Consider the following 21,758-nt stretch of genomic DNA (forward strand, 5'->3'; position numbering starts at 1 on the left):
CCGTTTCCCACCCTGTTTTCTAGATCACCTGCAGATCCAGAGAAACACTCTGGAACTTCGGGTAGACTCTTAGCCATTGACCCAGGGAGCTGACCTTTAGAACTCATGATCCAACCCTCCGTCACTTGTCCTAACTGCTAGTCATGGGACCACAGTGTGTGTGTGTGTGTGCGCGCGTGTGTGTGTGTGTGTCACAGGCAGCCTCGGTAGAATTCTGAGCTCCTGCCCTTCCAGGGGGGTAGGCAGACGAGTCACTAGGGATGCTGAGATGCACGGAGAGTGGATGGTCTGTCTTCTGATGTGAGAAAGACCACCTTCTGTGCTCGAAAATTGCCACTGTCTTTCCCCCTGCCCCAGCCTCAGCATCATCCTTACCCTCTCCAGAGTCTAGCAGGAAGGAGTACAGCTCTCTGATGCCCAGAGTGTGGGGATCGCTGCTTTTCTAGCATCTTCTTCTCCCAACCACATAGCCTTCAGCAGTCTTTCTAAGGCAGTGGCTCTGGTATTTGCCCCACACAGCATTGATAATGTCAGAAATGCCACTCTGCCAGCGTCTGAGCTGCCTGATGACTATTTTACCTCTGACTGGTCTTAAATGGGCCAAGTACCACCTGCCACCAGCAGGTGTGGTGGCTACAGAGGGGCCAAGTGGCCTTGAATCCAGTCTGGTCTGCAGAAGATGGAACTCGGTCCCCCTAAAAGCCAACCATCAATCAGATATGATGGCAACCTAGTTCCATAATTCTCTACCTTAAGCCCAGGAAGAGAAAGCTGAATGCTTAGCACTGGTCAGCAGTGTTCACCTGGAGCATGGCCAAAATGCAGGACGTGTTGTTATTCAGATGGCTCAGTCAGACAGAAGCATTGGGCACTGCGCTGGGAGCTAGACAGACACGGAGGGGCCAGTGAGCCTTTTCAAAGCCTCTCTTACAGTTGGTAACTAATTCTTCTCATTCTTTCAAAGCTGTTGACAACTTGAATCTATGTAGAAATACTTCACATAGCTCTTAATATAGGGGCTATGCTGTTAAAAAATAAAGATTCCAAATTGCAAAAAAGTCCTCTTTGGACAGCTTGATTCATGCAAAGTCATATTTGAAAATTACAGATCTGAGCTACATGAAAGTCCATGTTTAAAAAAAAAAAGTTATTTGACAAGAGATCCCTGAACTGGGGCAGTTGCTCTCCCTTGCTTCTAATAATCACCAGCTGTCCTTTTCAGCTTAGAAAAATAGAAAATCATTTGGAAAGGACACTTGTGTGTCCTGCTTTAATAACTTCTCAGTCATTCAATAAAGGATATTAGCAAGGGGCTAACAGGTAAATTGTAGTTACAGCTGTTCCGCAGAGTTGAGGAGAACATTGGTCTATGGGTTGTTTCTGATGGAAGAAAAGAACTTTTACAGCATTGGGAGAAAGTTCCCAGAATGAGTCTATGGATCTTGGGATGGTGGATGGCTCTTAGAAAGGCTAATGGTCCCTCAGGGCTGGCTCCAAATCAGACTTCCCACAGTCTCTGGAACAGTCCAATCAACAAGCAGATAACCCTGAAAAGGGGACATATATACATATATATATATACATATATATATATGAATGAAAAGTGAAGGATGAGTTTCAGATTTGTTTTTATCTTAATTCCAACGTCTCAGAAGAACTATAAAAAGTAGAGACATTGCTTAGAGAATGGCTGTGCTATCTCATGCCACAATGATGATAATAATAATAAATATGTTCCCCGCAGCAGCAGAGAGTAAATAAACATTGTTATGAAGCCCCACACCAACACATTTAAACACGCACATCATTTACCAAGAGATGTAATATCCTGCTACACTTGTTTAGCAGTGCCTAGGAGCAAAACTAGCTGTGCATGAAGCTCCAAGGTGCTGTTCTTCAGTAGACAAAGTGTATTTAATGCAAAGTTAACTGATGGAGAAAGGAGATGGAGGAAAACACAACCACACAGCCATAATCTGAACAGAAGAAATGGCTGCCTGATAAAGGCCCTAGTGTGTGTGGACATGTGAAAGAGAAAGAGAAAGGGAAAGAAGATGGAGAGAGTATAGCAAAAAGAGAGAGAGAAGAAAGAGAGTATAGCAAAAAGTCTCTGCAAAGAGGAAACAGACAATGGGACACCAGTGGCTCAAGACTATATAATACTAGCTACTAAGGAGGCTGAGATCTGAGGATCCCAATTGGAAGCCAGCTCAGGAAGGAAAGGCCATGAGACTCTTATTTCCAATTACCTCCAAAAAGGCAGAAGTAGAGCTGTGGCCCAAGTGGTAAAACATGGGCCTAGAGTAAAAAAAAAAAAAAAAAAGGTGAGAAAGTGCACCATGCTCTGAATTCAAGCACCAGTACCAACACACACACACACATTCACACACACACACAAACACACACACACACACATTAAATGCAAGCAAAAACTGGCAAAAATTCAAGTCCGTAATGTTATTAATTATAGTATGCCAAATGGTCCCCTCCTGGTCTTGATTATGTGCCATAGTGATGTGAGATGTTATCAACAGACAAAGCTGGATAAACAGTACATTGGGACCTCTGTATATTTTTGCTTTTTTGTGTGTGAGTCTACCCTTATTTCAAATTAAGGAGATTTTTTAAAAAATCCAGTGTTTTCTTATGTGGCAATGTTGCAGTAAATGTCTTATTGTCTCCTTTAGTCTTGACAAGCCCAAGTAGAGAGGGTTAAAGCATGAAGAGCTAAGCCATTTGCCCCAAGGCTGACAGCTAGAAAGCGGCAGAACCAAAAACAACCTGGAGGCTGGAGCCGGAGTCGACTGCCCTTGTTTGCGACCACGTGTGACATCTGCTATGCAGACAACGGCATAGCTCAGATTTTTCTGAAAGAAACTGGGCAACACTTAGGGCAGCCGCTGTCAGGGCCTCGCTCATCACGCTACACCAGCTCTGCTTTGCCTACGAACTTCCTCTGCGCTGCTCTGTCCAGCATAGCTTGGCCAGGGGTCGGTGCGTCAGTGTGGGCCAGCAATGCCCCATCTCAGCGGCCTGCGGCTGCGGCTCCAGGGAGCAGATGGGTGACCACCTGGGAGCCTGAGCTGCACGGACAGGGCCATTCTGGGAAATGCACTCCAGCAGGCTCCCAGCAAAGGAGCCCCCAGCTGCCCGGGGGCACTCGCTGGCAGTGGACCCTGGCGCCCTGCTGGCCGCCTGCCCTCCTCCAATTGCTCTTTCCCACCCTCCCAGCACAGCTTCCTGGAATCCCCACAGAAATGATCAATCATTTGACCCTGCCTCTGAATCTGTGGATTCCAAATCCTCAGAATTGACCCCAAGTGTGGTGGCTTCCACCTGGAATCCCAGCTACTCACGAGGTGGAGATGAGGAGGGGCATGGTTTGAGGCCAGCTGGGACAAAAAGTTCGTAAGACTCCATCTCAAAGATGGCCTAGTGAGTCATATTTATGACTGCAGCTACATAAGAGGGAAAGGTAGGAAGAGTATAGTCCTGAACAACAACCACAAACAAACAAACAACTAAACAAATGAAACATTGTGCACAAACAATAACTAAAGGAAAGAAAGGAGTTGGTTCAAGTGGAAAGCATTTATCTATCAAGGTGAGCCCTGAATTCAAATCCCAATGCTGCAAAAAACAAAAGGAGAGAGAAAATTTGCTTGTAAATGTACAGACTTTTTGGTCATTATTGTTCAACAATACAACATACTATTTACAGAGCATTTGCATTGTAAGAAATCTATAGGGCTGATTTAAAGTGTGTGCGAAGATGTGCACAGGTTGTGTGCACATACTGTGCCTTTTCATATTTTCTGGATTTTCTTATGTACGACTAAGTTTGCACCTAGTGAAGGTGTAAAAACAAAGCCAATCTCTGGTTACCTTTTGTAATGGGAAAGCATTAGCAGCCATTTTTTTTTCTGGTAGTACTAGAGTTTGAACTCAGGACCTAGTGCTTGCTAGGCAGGTGTTCTAGCACTTGAACCACATCCCCAGCCTTCTTTGCTTTCATTATTTTTCAGCCTGGGGTCCTTGAAGATCAGGATTCTCACCCCTACCTCCCTTTTAGCTGGTATTACAGGTGTGTATCATCACACCCATTTGCAATGAATTTTAGTGTTCCATTTGCTCTGTTTGCCAACGCTTGCTCCTGAGACACTTCTCTGAGAAAAGCTGCTGAAGTCATCCGGCAGAGGGCTCATTCCTCCTCCTCCTTGTTCTCCTTTCCTCTTTTCTCATCCCAGGCCCACAGCCTCTCTGGAGTTAGCGTACCGCTGCTCTTCTTACCCTGCATGTCTGTGACCAGGAGACAGCCGCTGGTTTTCTCGTACACCCAGTGCTGGAAGGTACAGCATTTCTGCCCAGCCTCTGATTCTCTTCTCAAGAAATTGATTTCCTTCCCATCTCGGATGGAGTACTTCACGAATTCGCCCATCAGCTCCTCTTCCACTGTTGCATAAGGGATGTTGTTCTCAGGCCGATGGATAAGGAAAATAGGAATGATCCTGGCAAGGAGGACATACATGAACACACATCAGGCTCTCTCACGGGAAGAGAAGCTTCTAGCCTTCTCCCCCCACTCCTTTGAGTTGCAGGGAGTGGTAGGATCAATCCCCGTTGCCTTCTCTCCTTCCCTCCCTTCCTCTGTTCTCTGCTTTCCCTGCCTCCCTCCCCATCCTTCTATCCACTGCCATCCATCCATCTGCTCATCCTTATTTCCTTTCATTCCGTGGATCGTATATTTAAATGCAGGAGACAAATGGTGAAGGAATGATGGCCGGGTTGAGTGCTTGACGCAGTGGAGTGGGGGCAGGTAGGTGGCACGGGGTGGGGAGGTCACAGTAGTCCCGTGAGCACAAGGGAGCAGAGACCTGTAGGAAAAGGGGTGGGAGGGAAGGGCTGAAGATATCTAAAGCAAGAACATTCCAAATGGGACAAGCAGCAAAAGGAAAAGGCTCAGACCTCAGAGCATCTTTCTCATTCTAGGGTGTTCCAGAAATTCAAGTCACAGCCAGATGGGAGTGGGCAAATTTGGGGCAATATTCCTGTCCAATACCCCTCAAAGCAGTCTGGCCTCCAAGCCTCCATCTGTCACATGCTACGATTTGTGCAGGATTCAAGGCACCCTCCGAAGACCCTCTCTGGTTTGACCCTTTCCACCAAGCAAGAGGTTCAGGGTTTGTCTGAATTCTTATTCATTCTGAAGCCTTTGAGCAGGCGGGGGGGGGGGCGCGGGGGGGGGGGGGGGGGGAGAGCCAGAAACAAGGGTCTGGCATTATTCACTCTCTTAATTAGCCTGGTCTCTGCCCAGTGGGACAGCATAGACAATGTGATGCCATTGATATTCATGAATTCAAAAGCAGAAGCTGCAGGGAATATGGAGTAAGACCCCACCATCAAAGAGAATGCAGCAGGCCTGTGTCTTTGTCTGGAAGCAAACTCAGGGGTGGCCTGGGAGGCAGCATTGTGGGATTTCAGAGAAGGCTGGTAATCTAGATGCAGGATAACGAGAGGGAAATAAGAGAGAGAGATCCTGATACAGAGTTATTACTTACCCCTCCATACTCTATAATTGTTCATGAGGGCACAAGTTCTCCTGTTGTGAGGAGGGTGAAACAGTTTTTGACGGGAAAATGTCCTTATCTATACACACGGCAGTGGCCCTGTTTACTTCAGTGATGATGAAGGTACAAGCAGGTGCACCAGTACGTTCCTAGTTCCTACGTCGATCTCCATACTCCTAACACTGCTTGGTCCTCCCCCCAGAGTTGGCTCTGTGTGGGGGCAATGGCTTAATGTGTTCACTCTTTCCTTCCTGAAGGAGGAACTTAAGAGGAATCTGTTAAAAAGCCTCAAGAAATTTAACAGTTAAGTTCCAACACAAAACTTAACTCATGCCACTGCTTTTAACAGAGAGTGAAGTGTGTTTTCTTTGCATTATATCAGTTTGTTTTTCTTAAAGCTGTTGACAAATACTTGTGTACTAAACAAGTCTATTAAGATTTTGTTTTTTTGGCAGAGAGTAGAAAGTATTAGAGTTTCTACATGGTCTGCTCAATATACTCCTAAGTGAAAGCATTTCCCTCATGTTGTGAATTAACAGGGACCGTGTAATCAAGAAATCCTTTCTTCTTTCCCCTCCCAATTTTCACTGACACATAAATGGCTGCTCTGCTTGGAATCTTCAACAGTGGAAAGGCCCTTTCTCTTTCCACTTAGTATGCAAATACAACCTCAACTGGACAAACAGACCAGTATATATAAACTCCCCTAAAATGCTAAGGTCAAAAGTCTTTGGGCTATGAGTGGATAAAAGTAACCAGTGTACTTTATCTCTGTGGGATTCCAGGACGTGGGTGCTATACTACTATGTTCCTGATCACCCAACCCATTCCTCCCTGTCACCCCATCAGTTTCATCATAGGACTAATTGTTTGCTTATGGTATAAGCTTATAGGAAATACCTATGAGAATGGATACCTTTTTTATTTAACATGGTAGATACCACCTACTCATCCATCCATCCATCAATCCACATATACATTTATTTAAAGAATATTTAAATGTCCTTCCATGTGCTTCTGGAAACCAAACAAGAACAGGACAGTCAGCTACTTGCAAACCTTTATGGTGTGAGACCAAATCTAATTCCTGACCTGTATTGCTCCTTCTTACCTTCCTGACCTACCCCCCCAGGCCCTCCAAGGCCCTCCAAGGCCCCAGAAGGTCAGGGGTCACAAGACAGGGTCAATACACTTACTCTGGCACTTCTCCAAAGCCTTCCAGAGGCTGTGCTTCAGCCGCGTAGATCTTGGCATAGTGTCTGGCAGTATTTTGAACGTAGCATTCCTGTAAGCACCAAATAAATGAGAAAGTCAAGTGATTAGAAGAATTCAAACTATATGGTCTAGCAAGATGATTTAGGAGATTCCCCCCCCCCCAAGTAGGTCAACCCAATGAATTCTCAGACTTGTCTCTCTTGTTGGAGTCACAGGAGCAAAACTTTTTTGGGGTGCTTGGGATCTAACCCAGGGCCTAGTATGTGCTAGGCAAGTGTTCCCAGGGCCCAGTGTGTGCAAAGCAACGTTGAGCTAAACTCCCAGACCCCTTAAGCAAAATGACTGCAACTTATACTTGCAATATGTACCATGGCTCTGAGAAGGAGGGAGATTGAAGGATCATGGTACACTATAATCAAAAACTGACATGTGGAGCTGAAATCCCTTTGTACGACTACTTAAAGACAACTTTAAAAATTATATAAATGTTTAAAATGCAGGTGCTTGAGAGATTACCAGACCAAGGTCAAGGGGTCTCTGTGACCAGTGTCCCTGAACTATACAATTTCCCCATCCAGCATGGCTGAAATTCACACCTGAATTTAGGGGATTGGCCTGCTCACGATATCCGATAGCGCTTGCTCAGTGCCCACCTGGCTTTCCTGTGAGATCTCCCACCACAATTCCCTTCAGAGGTATAGCTGGAGTAGCAAAGTATGATCACCTTAACATAGGGCTTTCTGTTTATACCTAGAATCTGGATGGCTGGAGAAATGTTCATGACTGGGTCATCCTTGAGTGGAAGGAAGACTTGGTGAAAGAAAAGAGAAAAGAGAAGAGGAGGAAAAGAGAAGGCCAGGGAAGGGAGGGTAGAGGAAGTGGCAGGATATGGCAGGGCAGGGAAGGGGTAAATGCAGAGGAGAAACAGACAAAACTGGCAAAATCCCATATTCACAGAGGAAGCTGTCCACAACATTCCCCCATTTCACAGAGTCATGGATAGTTAATTTTTTGTCAGTATCTGAGAGGTTCATCTAAGTTCCATCTACTAAGTTTATGGGTTAAAAATTTTCCAAGAGAGCATCATTTGTGAAAGAGACACGACTCTCCCAGCATCTTAGCTAACGCTGCCGTTGAAGTGCAGGGAAGAGGGAAGAAGAGAGGGAGAAGACAGGGGACTCTCCTCCCACCCCCCTTCTTTTCCTCTCTCTCCTTAGAGAGAGATGGGAACTAAGCTAGAGACTTAGGTGAATCTTTCCTTATAATTTGTAGGTAGACTTTGAACCGAACTCAGGAAAACAAGAAACAAGTCAAATACCCCAAGCCTTCTCTCTCTTTCCAAATCTCCTCCAACAGCCAGTGTGATTTCCTCTGTCCTTAGGAATCTCAGCATCCAGTATGGCTTACAAGGCCAAACTACCCTTATCATCCTCTGTCCAATCAGAAGCAAATTCCCAGGAACCTTATATGTTTCCTAGGGACAGCAACGATTACATCCCAGGTGAGAACTTGGGAGGTGTCTACAGGTATTAGCGGAGTACTAACTGGCTGGATGAGCCAGAAAGGGATTGTGAACACTCAGCCTTAAGAGAGAAGACAAACACTCTTGTACAGAGACCGCCATCACCTCTGAGATTGACTTTCATCCCATGTTACCAATGGAGTTATTTCACGCCTGAACCAATGCCTTTGGGCGCCTCAACCCACCTGAGCGGCCAGTTTGTAGTTCCTCTGCACGAGCTCAGCGTTGTTTCTGGTCCCATGGGCGATGGCGTTGTGCACCTTGAGCACGCAGGAATGGCCCGGCTGGAAGACCGGCATGAGGCCCTGCATCACTGTGCTGCGGAAGGCTTTGCGGTGTACCCCTTCCCCGAAGTGCAACTCCTCAGTGGAGATCTGGCCACGCAGGTGGTCCCCAAAGTAGCTGTCACGAAGGAAGTCCTCTCTGAAGATGAGCTGGCTGAATTCGATCTCTTCACATCCTACAACACAGCACAGCTTTCGTTGGTCAGACTGTTCCCCAGTCCTGATCCTTGGTGAACCTGTGTCGCCACAGAAGGACAAGGACAAGATGGACCTGGACAATCCAGGGGACAAACCCTACTTAACTCCCATGAGAGACCCAGAAGAAGGATTTTTCTCAAGTTCTTAGCATCTCTTTTTCAGAGTGGACACAGCACTGTGGCAGAGGATGATAGATTCTATCAGGATGCTATGTTTTTGGCTAAAGGAAATAAAAAAAGACCTGCAATTTGCTGAGAGAAGGGAACAGGTGATTCTCAACGTATTAAGATAATTGTGGGTTTTTTGGGGGGGGAGTCCGGCTGTGGGGCCTGAACTCTGGGCCTGGGTGCTGTCCCTCAGCTCTTCAGCTCAAGGCTAGCGCTCTACCACTTGAGCCACAGTACCACTTCCGCTTTTTTCTTTTTGCTTATGTGGTGCTGAGGAATCGAACCAAGGGCCTCAGGCATGCAAGGCAAGTGCTCTACCACTGAGCCACCTTCCCAGCCCCAACATCCTTCTGAATATTTAAAAGGAGAAAGAAATCATGTGAAATACCTTCTTCATGTTTTTATACAGAATGTTTACAGAATACGAAATGGTTTCATATCATGTTTTAAGAGCAGCCGAGAGCCGATGCTAGCTGTTTAAAGCACAAGGAGACTGAGTCTCTCATTGGAGTATTGGGTGACACTAGCCATGTAGTTCACTGGTGTAGCACTGGCTTAGCAATTACACAGGCCTGTGTTCAATCCTTCTTAGCATGGGGAAAAAAAAGCACTGGTTAATGTGTAGGTCTAGTCATTAGCAGAAAGAAGCTGGGTGCTGGTGCTCATGCCTGTAATTCTATCTACTCAGAAAGGTGAAATCTAAAGGAAGATTTGAGGCCAGTCAGAGTTTATCTCTAAAATAATCAACAAAAAGCAGAGCAGGATGTTTGGCTCAAGTGGTACAACTCCAGTTTAGAAAATGTAAGGCCTTGCCGGGTGCCGGTGGCTCACACCTGTAATCCCATCTACTCAGGAGGCTGAGATCTGAGGGTTGCAGTTCAAAACCAGCCCAGGCAGGAAAGCCCATGAGACTCTTATCTCCAATGAACCACCAGAAAACCAGAAGGGGTGGTGTGCTTTCAGCTGAAGAGCTGAGGGACAGAGCCCAGGCCCAGAATTCAAGCCCCACAACCAACCAATAAAAAAAAAGAAAAGAAAAGAAAAAGAAAAAAAAAGTATATGGGTTCAAACCCCAATATCACCAAAGAGAAAGGGGGTGGGGGGAGGTGGAAGATCTTCAAATAGAAAAATTGGGAACAATTAGAAACTGCCAGAAGGAAGAAGGAAGAGTATATTCACCACATCTTTTCATAATAGCTAGCAAAAGACTGAAGGCATCAGAATACACAACCTTCAAATGCATCTGCTTAGCAAAAGGGTTGCAGAGTTTCAAGCAATTAAGAAGCTGATGTGGGCTGGGAAGGTGGCTCAGTGGTAGAGCGCTTGCCTCTCATGCATGAGCCCCTGAGTTTGATTCCTCAGCATTACATAAAGAAAGAAAAAAGAAAAAAAAGCCAGAAGTGAAGCTGTGGCTCAAGTGGTAGAGTGCTAGCCTTGAGCTAAAGAGCTGAGGGACAGCGCCCAGGCCCAGAGTTCAGTCCCATGAAGGGGGTGGGGTGAGGGGGGGTGGGGGGCAGGGAGGGAGAAGCCAATGTGGAAGAGTGCTTGTTTAGTATGTACCAGGATTGGACTCCATCCCAGCAACACACACACACACACACACACACACACACACACACACACACTCATCGATATTCTATGTGGTATAATTAATAATCCTGACTGTAAGTTCCAACAGAAATGTTTTAGGTTAACAAGGCTGAAACCATGTAAAAGTAAAGAAATTTCAGGACTGCTCTGATTGTGCTTACAAAGGACTTGCTGTCTAAAGATATCTCTTAGAGCAATGCCTGAAATGTCACCGTTAATGAGCAAGTCATCTTAGAGCCTAAACTGACTTCCTTCCTTTCTTTCTTCCTTCCTTCCTCCCCTTCCACCCCCCTCCCTTCCTCTCCTCCCCCTTCCCCTCCTTCCCTCTCTCCCTCTCCCCCCCCCTCTTTCTTTTCTTGTCAATTTTCTCTCTGGAAGAGTAACTCAGGTATGAAGGACACAGAGCACTAGGGGCTAGGCATTGTCCCTAAGCTTTTATTGCTCAAGGCTAGCACTCTACCACTTGAGTCACAGCCCAATTCTGGCATTTTTTAGTAGTAGTTTACTGGATATAAGAGTCTAGTGGACTTTTTTGCCCAGGTTGTCTTTGAATCATGATACTCAGATCTCAGTCTTCTGAGTAGCTAGGATTACAGGCATGAACCACTGGTGTTCAGCATCTTAATTGCCTTTATTGTCCTGCTTACACAGAAATATCAGGTGCTAGGAATGTATCAGTTCTGGCTTAAACTTGGGGTCTGGGTGCTGTTCCTGAGCTCTTGTGCTCAAGGGTAGCATCTACCACTTGTGCCATACCTCTACTTCTGGCTTTTTGCTGGTTAATTGGAGTAAAGAGTCTCAAAGACTTTCCTGCCTGGGCTGGCCTCAAACCACAATCCTCAGATCTCAGCCTCCTCAGTAACTAGGATGGCAGGCGTGAGCCACTACTCCAGGCAAGATACACATTTTTAAGATGCTAGCCTAATGGAATCATCAGTTTTTCCCTCCTCCGGAAAGTGACCAACGGCCCCATTCTAACTCCAGCTCCTGAGAGCTAATTGGGAGAATCTCTTCCCAGATGAATAATTTATGATCACTCGGGTAGCTTGAAATTGCTCATTCTGAGAGTATTTATACCTTAGAAATGGAAAAATCAGGTTCCCCCCCTCCCCCTCCCCAGCACACAAGGTGGTAGGCAGGGCAGGGCGGAGGTGAGCGAGTTGTCCCCAAGGGGGCAGACGTGGCCAGCATGGAGCCCACCACACCTGGCCCAGGGGCTGCCCCCAGTGTTTAGAAGCACAGCTGCTAGGCTACAGTGATGCCAGATGTGCCCAAAGAAAGCATAAAAACCCATCTTTCACTTTCTCAGGCATGCAATCAAACTATATTCCCAACACTTAGTTCTGTCTGCTCAGCTAAGTCACATTGAAGAGGAAATCAAAGCAACAAAACCTGCTCTGTGTGTGTGTCAGGATCTGGAAAACTGCAATGCACACGAGTCATGTCTAAAGAGAGAGACAAAAACAAAAAACCCAAACCAGCAAATCCAAATTCCACCTCCACAAGTTCCTAACAACTGCACAGCGTAAGGGAGTCACTTCTGGGCATCAGCAGCTTGATGAAATTATGACAGGGACAATGGGTTATTTGCTCGTTTCTCCAGGCCTTTCTGAGAGTGCCCCCACTTGGTGCCCAGAGATAGCATTCTACCATCCCCTGTTTTGGGGCTTTGTGAGGAGCCCATTTCCTCTGCTCACATTGGCTTACCTCTATTCTCTGGGAGGCTTGACAGCTGCTTGAGCACTAGGAGACAGAGAAGAGACCGGTGTCAGCATGGGGTCCCGCGTGCTGGGCCAGGCCAGGGTTTGCACACACTGCTCAGAAGTGAAGGCTTACCTTCAGCCGTGAGGTTAAACTCAGCACTGACATTTCCATAACTGTTCTTGATGCAGCAGTAATAGAGGCCCTGGTCCTTCTGCCCAGCTTGAACGATGGCCAAGGACACGCTGGAGTTGTCTCCGGCTCTGTAAGGGCGACAGTAACATGTATGTGTTTCATTATCATTCTGAAGTTCTGAGGCCTTGAAGAGGAAGAAGCAAATGTCTCCCTGCCCTGATGAGTTTAGCTTCCTAAGGGACAAGATTCCCTCCGCCAGCTGCAGCATTTGGCTTTAATGACTCTACTCCTACATATGACAGGAATACACAGACACATTTCTGAGGGCTGACTGCTTTCTATAGAGCCAAGAATTCGAGTTGTGACTTTGGGGAGCTGCTCAGAATCTGCCATGTATTGTATATGTGAGGGAAGCTGATTGTGTTCCGCCCAGTTTAAACACAGATACAAAAGGGAACAGAGGAGAAGGGGCTCTTTGCTTCACCTAAGAATTTGTAACTGAGAGTTCTTATTCCTTTTTTGATGATTTTTTTAGATGGTGTCTTGCTTTGTTGTCCAGGCTGCTCTGGAATTCTGAGACATAATGTATTCTTTTACCTCTGTCTCCTGAGTAGCTGGGCCTACAGATGTGAACCACTCTTTCTGGTTTTGAGGCCCTCCCTCCTTTTTGTGGTATTGGGAATTGGACTCAAGGCCTTGTATTAAGTGTTCTACCACTTGAGTCAGGCCTTTTGCTTTTTTGGTTTGATTTTCAGATAGGATTTACACTAACTTTGCCCAGATCTGACTTTGAAGTACATTCCTCCTACATCTACCTCTTGAGTAGCTAGAACCACAGACATCTGCCAAGAGGCACAGTTTGTTTTTGGAAGAAGGGCTCCCTAAGTTTTGCCCAGACTTGCCTCAAACACTGATCTTTCTGTCACTGAATGAGTAGGAATACAGGCATGAGTCAATGCACCCTTAAAAATGATGGTGCTTAAAAATGATATACTGCTCCAGTGAGTATTACCCATCCTTCCATCCAACAACTTGATGGTACCAAGCTCCAGATTGTGATGTGAATACATAATTAACAAGGAGGGTGGTGGGTGACAGTGGATAATGTTGATATTGGTGATGATGATGATGATGATGATGATGATGACAGCTAATGTACACTGAGCCCTTGGGAGGTATCAGGTATCAGGCTTAATCATCTCAATGTTGCCATCAGAACAATTTAATAAGAGAACTCCAAGTGCTACCCTCAAGTAAAGAAACAAGACAATTGAAGGGATTAAGCAAATGATCTTGACCTCTTTATGTTGTCTCCCTAAGTACATTCTGATTCCTGTCCTTAAGTTGGGATATTATGATGGTTAGAGCTTCTATCTTCATTCAAAAATTTCAAACAAAAAAACCTTTCAAATAATAGTCTAGTGGTGTTTTACATAGTGAATTTTGTTAAACACAAAAGAGTGTATGCCTGTGTGTGTATACCTTTGGGTCAAAAGTTCCACTTATCTTGATTTTATCTCAGTTGAATATTTGATGAAAGTGTTCACTACTAGTTGGTTTTTCAGTAGACTTCAAGTCTCTAGAATGTACTCATGGTTTTCAAAACAAGGTTCACTAAATCATAATACTTCCTCCAGTGATGCAGCCTCCAAATATATCCAAAATGCAGGGTTAAAAGTGGATGTGAAGATGAGTAGATCTGAAAAATGTAGTATCTATCTATACACAGTGGAAATTTGCACAGCCATTAGAAAGAATAATATTATGTATCTGCAGGGAAATCTATGGGCCTAGAACAAATCATGTTAAGTGAGGTAGGTTGAGCTCAGAGAGACAAAGGGCACATGTCTTCTCTCATAAAATACATCAAGACATGATATATTATCCCAGACTCTAGATATCCACACACAGTGAGACCAAAGGAGGATACTCTTCAGGAGAGAAACACAAAGGCACAAATGCCTGTGTGCATCTGATCATATCAAATACTATTTATCGAAATGAACTCTAGGAAATGGAAACAAGAGATGTTCTTTGTTGTTGTTTTCATTTCCTTTTCTTTTTGTCTTGTTTGTTCATTTACCTGTCTTTGGGAGGGTAAGGAGGCACAGAAATTGAGGGACAATGTGTGAATAAATGCAGCAATGGTGCTCACTAGACACTATGCTGAAAATGAACGCTAAACTTGTGTGTGGGGACAGGAGCAAAAAACTGGGAGAGAGTGAGGAAAAGGGTAACATTGCCCAAAAAGGAGCATACTCCTTACCTAACTTATGCAACTGCAATCCCTCTGTGCATCATCTTTACAATAAATTTTTTAATTAAAAATGTAAATGTGAGTAGGACCAATACTAAGATTTCCTGCAGAGCAGGAGAAGAGCTATCAGAAGGACGTGAAATATCTTCCTCCAGGGATCCACAGACCAGCACAGCACTTCCTGTCATGGAAAAGGATGGCCAAAATCCCTTGAAAGATACTAAGTAGAAGAGTTACTCCCTGAGCACCTTCCATTAAGCCCAGAAACTTTCCTTCTTTTGGATCAGAAGAGCTTTATCTGTCTTGGTCCCTCTTTTCCTGTCAGGCTTCCTTCTGGGAGGAAAGATCAATGGTCAGAGGGGCCTGGCTTCCAATCTGTTGGGAAGCTTTAGAATATTACTTAGTCCATTGCTCTATTCCTGGTGTGTGAAAACGCAAAGAGCACTATCATGGGCTAGATGTGTCATGAGGAGTGGCCGTCAGCAGGCATGTGATTCTCTACAAGGGGCTCTGTCTTGTGAGAGCTCACAAGCTATTAGTGTGGGCAGCAGTGGTGTGGGTAGGTTTTCCCCATGAAAGAAAACCACCTTTTTATGTCCCCAAGAGGATGCTATATGCTTAGTACTGGGCATTCAGTGACAGGGGGAAGGCACAGTCTTTTTGCCCTTGTGGGTTTTCTAGCCTGGGAGATGGGGAAACAGCAAGTGGCAAAGTGACTGAGTAAATTACCAGGTGACTGTATGCCTTCTGGACCAAGCGGGGGAAGCTCAGTTTCACATCCCGCTATCCTGTAAGAAATGGAATCTTTTTATCTTTTGGAGAAAACCTGGCCAAACACAGAGAGGGCTGGGCAGGGACGCCACAGAGCTGTGGAGAGAAATGTAAAAGAAGCCTATGCTAAGGGTACAATCAGAGAGCACTACCAGGAGCAAAACTGGCTAGAGGGAGAGAGACCCATACCCAGTGCTGAAGAGGGGGGCAGCATGCAGGCAGAGGAGTTGGCAGAGCCCGCCTCACACTCCCCAGACTGGGCTGAGACATCCTCAACTTGTCCTTCCCATGGCCATCCAATGAGAGTCTGCCTTTAACAGCAGCCAGCACAGCATTGGCTGGTTGTCCACAGCATTGGCTGGTTGTCCAGTAGCAGCAGCAGCAGCAGCAGCAGCAGCAGCAGCAGCAGTGTGACCTGTGCTCTAAGGACTTGCTCAACGGTCAGTGAAACCATCCCATATGGACAAAGACTTTTTCCAAAGCCCAGCCACTCCTAAAAAGGTTTCCTCCCAGAGTGAACAGTGGGTTCCTAGCAACCAAAAAGGCACAGAGGGCTGTGGTTAGCAACAGAGGTGTCAGCTTGAGAGTTTCTTGGAGCCAAGACAGATCACTGGTACTCAGATACGCAGAGCACCATGTTCTTCTTGGTGTCCCCAGAGGCTACTGGTCTTGCACAAAGTGTTCTGTCACCTCGCTTCCAAAACATAGCCCAGTAAGGGATGTATCCAAAACATGGACAAAGGCAAGAAGTAGATTCCATGCCCTCTGCAGGTCACCATTTAATAGGCTCACCCAGGGGGGTTACCAAAGCAATAGGAGAGCGTTCTTAGGCTGGAACTTGCTGTTTACTATTTAGATAGAGTCCAGCCAGTCAGCAGTGGCATGTGCCTGGAAGAACACGAGCTGGAGAGCAGCTGTGGCAACGCAAAAGCCAGAATTCCACCCAGATGCCCTTACATCGTGCATTAACTTGTACATTTTTCTTACTGTAGGAAAGACAATCCTCAAATTTATCACTTGTCAAATATTAACTGTTTTATTTAATCAACTTGAAATTTTATGTCTGCATTTCTTTGCCTGATCAATTATATAAATTTCTATTCTCCGGGGCTGGGAAGGTGGCTCAGTGGTAGAGTACTTGCCTCACATGCATGAAGCACTGGGTTCTAATCCTCAGCATCACATAAAAAGAAAAAGCCAGAAGTGGCACTGTGGCTCAAGTGGTAGAGCACCAGCCTTGAGCTGAAGAGCTGAGGAGCAGCGCTCAGGCCCAGAGTTCAAGCCCCACAATGCCCCCCCCCAATTTTATTCTTCGACTGTTCATTGGAACAGCTTTACCACATTACTGACTCTCACTATTTAGTGAGTTCAAGGTCTTTGTATGTACATATTGACAGATTTCAACTCCTTGAAAATTATCCCTTGATAAGTGTGGCTGTTTGGATGTTGAATGCCTTCTGGGATATTACTGGGAGGTATATATAAGAAGCAGAACCTAGAGGCAGGTACTTAGATCATTGGGGGAAATGCCCTTGTGGGTTTCCAGCTGCTCCTCTGATTTCTGCTTCCTGGCTGGGAGATGAGCAGTTTGCTCTACTACTTGCCTCTCACATGGTATAGGGATCTTCCACTTAGAAGCTAAACCAATGAGTCTGCTTGAACTTGGACTGGAATATCCAAAACTGTGAGCCAAAGCAAACACTCTTTATAAGTTAGCTATCTCAGGTTATTTCATTATAATAGTAGAAAGCTAGCAAACACTAGACGGTGAGCTAGTTCATACAGGGACATGTAAACGAACATTCTCAGCTGGAAACAGGGGTGAGAGAATTTACCCAGTACTGGAAAACCTACTGCCTAACATGAATGATCTATCACTATACAAAGGAGTTATGACTCTAGACAGTCTCAAGTGTCACTGTGCAGAAAGCACATGGGTTCAAGCAAGCCATTGCTTAGCGATGAAGCATCACTAAGGATGTAAAGGCCTTGAATGCTTACTAGTAACATCTGTTTCTTAGAGCGAAGCTGGGTTTGTAGATATGCCTCAAACACAAAAGGAAAATTCAAGTGCCAATTCTGAGTTATGAGCAGGGCTGGTTAATAGAAAAACAATAAAAATGCGGATTAATTGTTCTTGGCTGACAGCTTCAGAAAATAATTAAAATGAATAATTAGCGCTTTTTAACAAAACTCTAGGGAACCACCACGATTTAAAAAATCAACCCTTTTTTAAATTAATATATACTAAAAAAGAAATTAAATGGGGAAAAAATCAAACTGCTTCTCCATTATAATTCTTTTCACGCCTATATATACAACAGAGTAATAGGTGGTATTTTAGGCCAAATGGATATTGTATTAATCATGATTCATTTAGATTTTTTTGAGTGATGTTCATAGAAGAGAACTATAGCTCCTAGTTGCATTTGGGAAATATTTTCTACACAAATGTTCCAAGCAGATGTATTTGATTTAATTCCACAGAAACCTGAAAAAAAATCTATTTGTGACCAGATGAAGAGGATGGGGCACCTCCCATGATTTGGGAGCCAAACCAGGACTGTTTTGGCAGAAATAAGTTTCTGGAGGGTGTTTAATTGATGCTGATTTCCACAAAGACAGATGGCTTGTTTCTAGAATGCTTTGGATGAATCTGAAGTCTACCAGTTCCTTTGGACCAGCATTAGTGATCAAGAAGGGGTTTTAGGGATCCATCAGTCAGGTTTATCTCAGGAGTTCTTGGCAACGATTCTCATTCTTGCCCCTTCCTCAGTCTTCTCTAATATCCCAGGGATCCAGAAATAAACTGGCTTTCCTGTCTTCAAGATAGTTGCCCACCATCTGCCACAGCTATTACTTTTCTGAAACCCCATGTGTTATCTGATATCTTGTTGATTTGCCTTCTTAGCTTTCCTTGACCTTTGTGAGATGAATGGAAATTCAGGAACGAAGCAACACCCAACAGAATTTATAGACCTAACCTACAGAAGACAGTCCTTTAACCTGGTGACCACAAAGCCTCAGACTAGAATATTATTCGATGTACTTCATGATGTTGAAACTAGTGAAAGGTGCTGTGGCTTGCTAAGAGTGCAGAATTCAAGAGTAGCAGAGCTAAGTAGAGCCCCTCCGTGGGCATCCTGTCTAGCCCTCGGTATTGATTCTTACTCTTCTTGGATGTTGTGGTTACTGAGTCTTTGCTTCAATTTGTCTTTTTACTTCCTGTACTGGATTATTTTCTGTTTACAATGACACTAAGAAATGAACCAGCAGGCAGCTGTGAAAGGCAGGCAGGAACACATACATAGCTCACCTTTTCTGGACTTGAGCTATTGACTTGGAATCTTTTGTCCACCAGATTGTAGAATCTTCATGAATTTCTGCAAACTGGCAGCTCAATTTTACATTTCCAGAATGGTCAGGAAACATCTCAGCTTGGATCTTTTTCAACAATATTGGAGCTAGAAATAAAAAAGATTTACAGGTCAGTGTAGGCAAAAGACTTTCTCATTTTATCCTATTTCATTCTTACAAAAATTCCAAGAGACAGGAATAATAGCTCCAATTTGTAAGTAGGGCAACTGTCTACAAGAAAATGTGGCTGGTTTAACATAAAATAATAGGGAAAAATGAACAAAACATTTTAAAAGAAAACTCCTGATTTTCATTACTTAAAATTCCTTCGTTGAGGTCAGTAATGTTAAAAGTGAGATAAGAACTTGAGATAGATTGGGGTTTGGGGGGGGGCGGATAGTAGGGGAGTTGGAACTCAGAGGGGTTTGAACTCACGTGGTCCAGATAAAAATCAGAGTTCGGGATTAGGGCACAGAATAAAATCTAGATTAATTCAGGAAACTGTGCTTATGCCCCCAAAATAGAAAAGGCAAACAAACAATAAATTACTCATTAAGTAATAGTTACCTATCTTTCCCACTTTGGTCACAGTTGTCATTGATGAAGAGGGCCTGGTGAATCGTAGAGGTATCTGATATTTGACATCAAGTTCATTTACAAAAGATGCAAATGAAGCTTGAATACAGTAGGCACCCTAAGAAATTCTCCTGGGTTGGCAATACTAGGGTTAAACTCAGCCTTGTCATCCATGTGAGCTATTCCAGCCCCTTTTGCTTTTAGGTTATTTTTTTAGGCAGGGTCTTGATTTTTTGTTTTAAACTGTGATTTATTCTTCTAATCTCTATTTTACAAATTTCTGGGATTACAAACATTAGCCATCACATCAGTTTATTGCTTTATATTTTTGTCAGTGTGAGAGCTTGACCTGCAGGGCAAATGTGTAATTGGTCAGGGCAGCCTCTGGGTGGCAGCCTAGACATTAGAACAAGCCAAAGATGTACTATCTGGGGAAGTGGTTGGAACAAATTGCTAGGAAATGAAATTACTGGAAACATGATTGCAATTTATTAAGATCTAGTTCCATAACTTCACATCTTCTGTAACACAAAGTAATCATCATCACAAGTGTATAATCCTCAGCTAAGCCAAATGTATTAATAAGACAAGCTTTGTTTACTCAGTTGCTGCTCATTCCACTACAGTGAAATAATCTATGCATTGAATGAGTTTCCCGCTTCTCTTTGGTCTCAACAGACACTTAAATAGCAGGACCCATATTTAAAGGCTAATTCTGCTCAGAAAGAGGCAGAGCTGGATGAGTAACCAATCCCTCAGCCAGAGAGTAGCTGAGATTATCCAGCTTTATAAGAGCTCAGTGCATCATGGAGGGTCATTCAATTCACCAAGACCAACAAAGGCTTGAAGGCAAACCTCATTTCCATTCATTTGGTCCTGCCAAACTGAGACTTTTTAGGTGACTGCTGGGTCTAAGGCCTTGACCAAGGCCTACCACCCCTCCCCCCAGGCCATTTCCCTAAAGGCCTTTCCAATACCTTGTGGCGTCAGTCTTCAAGGATGTTCCTAAGACTTCCTTGTGCAGGGGAAACAGACAAACGCCTACAAAAGTCTCAGAAATGCACCTGTGCCTCTGAGTGCTCTCTACAGACCAAGGAGCATGGGGGAAGTCCTTCCCTGTCAGACTGGTCTGGCCTGGCAAACTCTTTGGTTGTCTCCAGCCTGAGGCATCTTTTCAGGATGTGGTCCCGGGCCCTTGGTACAAGCGTCATGCTGAAGCACCAGGCCTTCTCAGAAGGCTCTGCTCTCTGCCATGGCAGAGACTATATGTACAAGCTTCATCTTTAATCTGTTCTGCACCAGGGAGTAAGAGCCTATTTGATGCACTGGGCGCCTATAAAACTGGATAATCTCAGCTACTCTCTGGCTGAGGGACTGGTTGTTACTCATCCAACCCTCTGCCTCTTCCTGAGCGGAGTTAGCCTGTAAATGTGCATCCTGGTATCTAAGTGTCTGCTGAGACCAAAGCGAAGTGGAAAACTCATTCACTACTTAGGGAGGTTTCACTGAGCTTAGATCCAACTCTTCCGCAGCAGCAGCTCTCTGGACCACCTTTTTGTCCCCTTCAATGATTGTGGGGAAAAGTTCTAGATAAATTGTTTCCCTCTAAACTGGAACCATTGACATTTTTGAGATTTTTTTTAAGTGCTTCAGGTTCTGGGCAGGGACAGGAGGGGGAAACTTGGGGAAAGCAAAGGAAGGGGTGGCATTGGCCAAAGAGAATGCCACTATATGACTAATGAAATGTTAACCCTCTGCACAACACTTCAATAACAATAAAATTATATTTTTTTAAAAAAGAAAAAAAATTGCTTCAGGCTAGCATGTAGATATGGGCCTGTCTTCCCAGCTTTGTTGGAAGAATAAATACAAGGATCTCTTGATCCAAGCAAAAACTCCTCTAGGCCTTATTTGAAAAATAACAAAATTAAAAAAGAAAAGGCTGAAGTTTGGCTTAAGTGGGAATGCACCTGTCAGCAAGCCAAGGGCCTGGGTTTAAACTTCAGTGCTTAAAAAAAAGAAGGAAGGAAAGAAAGAAAAAGAAGAAGGAAAGAAGAAAGGAAGGCAGGAAGGAAGGATGGCAGCAAGCAAGCTTGTTTTACTGTTTCTAGGTACTCTTGTACATATAGACTAAGAACGTGTTAAACAGCTCTAGGCATTTTGTGCAGCAGTTTCATCTTTAATCCTTTCTGCATCAGGGGCTAAGAGCTTGTTTGATGTGGGCTGGGAATAACAAACACCAGCCTCTTAGTGTGAGGATGCAGATGAAGACATGAGGAAATCCCCCCTTCAGATCAAACAGGCATCATGCCTTCTGCAACACACCAGGGTTTCTGGAGATTGCTTTGTTATTCTCTCTCTGACTTTTGCCCGGATGTGTGGGAAGGGAAAGTGAGATTGAAATGAGACAGGCTAGAC

General features: G+C 44.6%; 1 protein-coding gene across 1 annotated transcript in view; it reads right to left on the reverse strand.

The window, feature by feature from the left end:
• Alpk2 (alpha-kinase 2) overlaps window positions 1-21,758 on the reverse strand; it is a 99,871-nt gene that overhangs the window by 12,200 nt on the left and 65,913 nt on the right. Inside the window, exons 5-10 of the mRNA XM_013018893.1 lie at window positions 18,724-18,871; window positions 12,380-12,507; window positions 12,251-12,286; window positions 8,490-8,764; window positions 6,764-6,852; window positions 4,291-4,508 (exon numbers count right to left, since the gene is read on the reverse strand). Coding sequence (XP_012874347.1) covers window positions 4,291-4,508; window positions 6,764-6,852; window positions 8,490-8,764; window positions 12,251-12,286; window positions 12,380-12,507; window positions 18,724-18,871 — 894 coding nt within the window. The remainder of the gene's footprint in view (window positions 1-4,290; window positions 4,509-6,763; window positions 6,853-8,489; window positions 8,765-12,250; window positions 12,287-12,379; window positions 12,508-18,723; window positions 18,872-21,758) is intronic.

Source organism: Dipodomys ordii, unplaced genomic scaffold (genome assembly GCF_000151885.1).
Source record: "Dipodomys ordii isolate 6190 unplaced genomic scaffold, Dord_2.0 Scaffold43, whole genome shotgun sequence".
Taxonomy (NCBI): Eukaryota; Metazoa; Chordata; class Mammalia; order Rodentia; family Heteromyidae; genus Dipodomys; species Dipodomys ordii.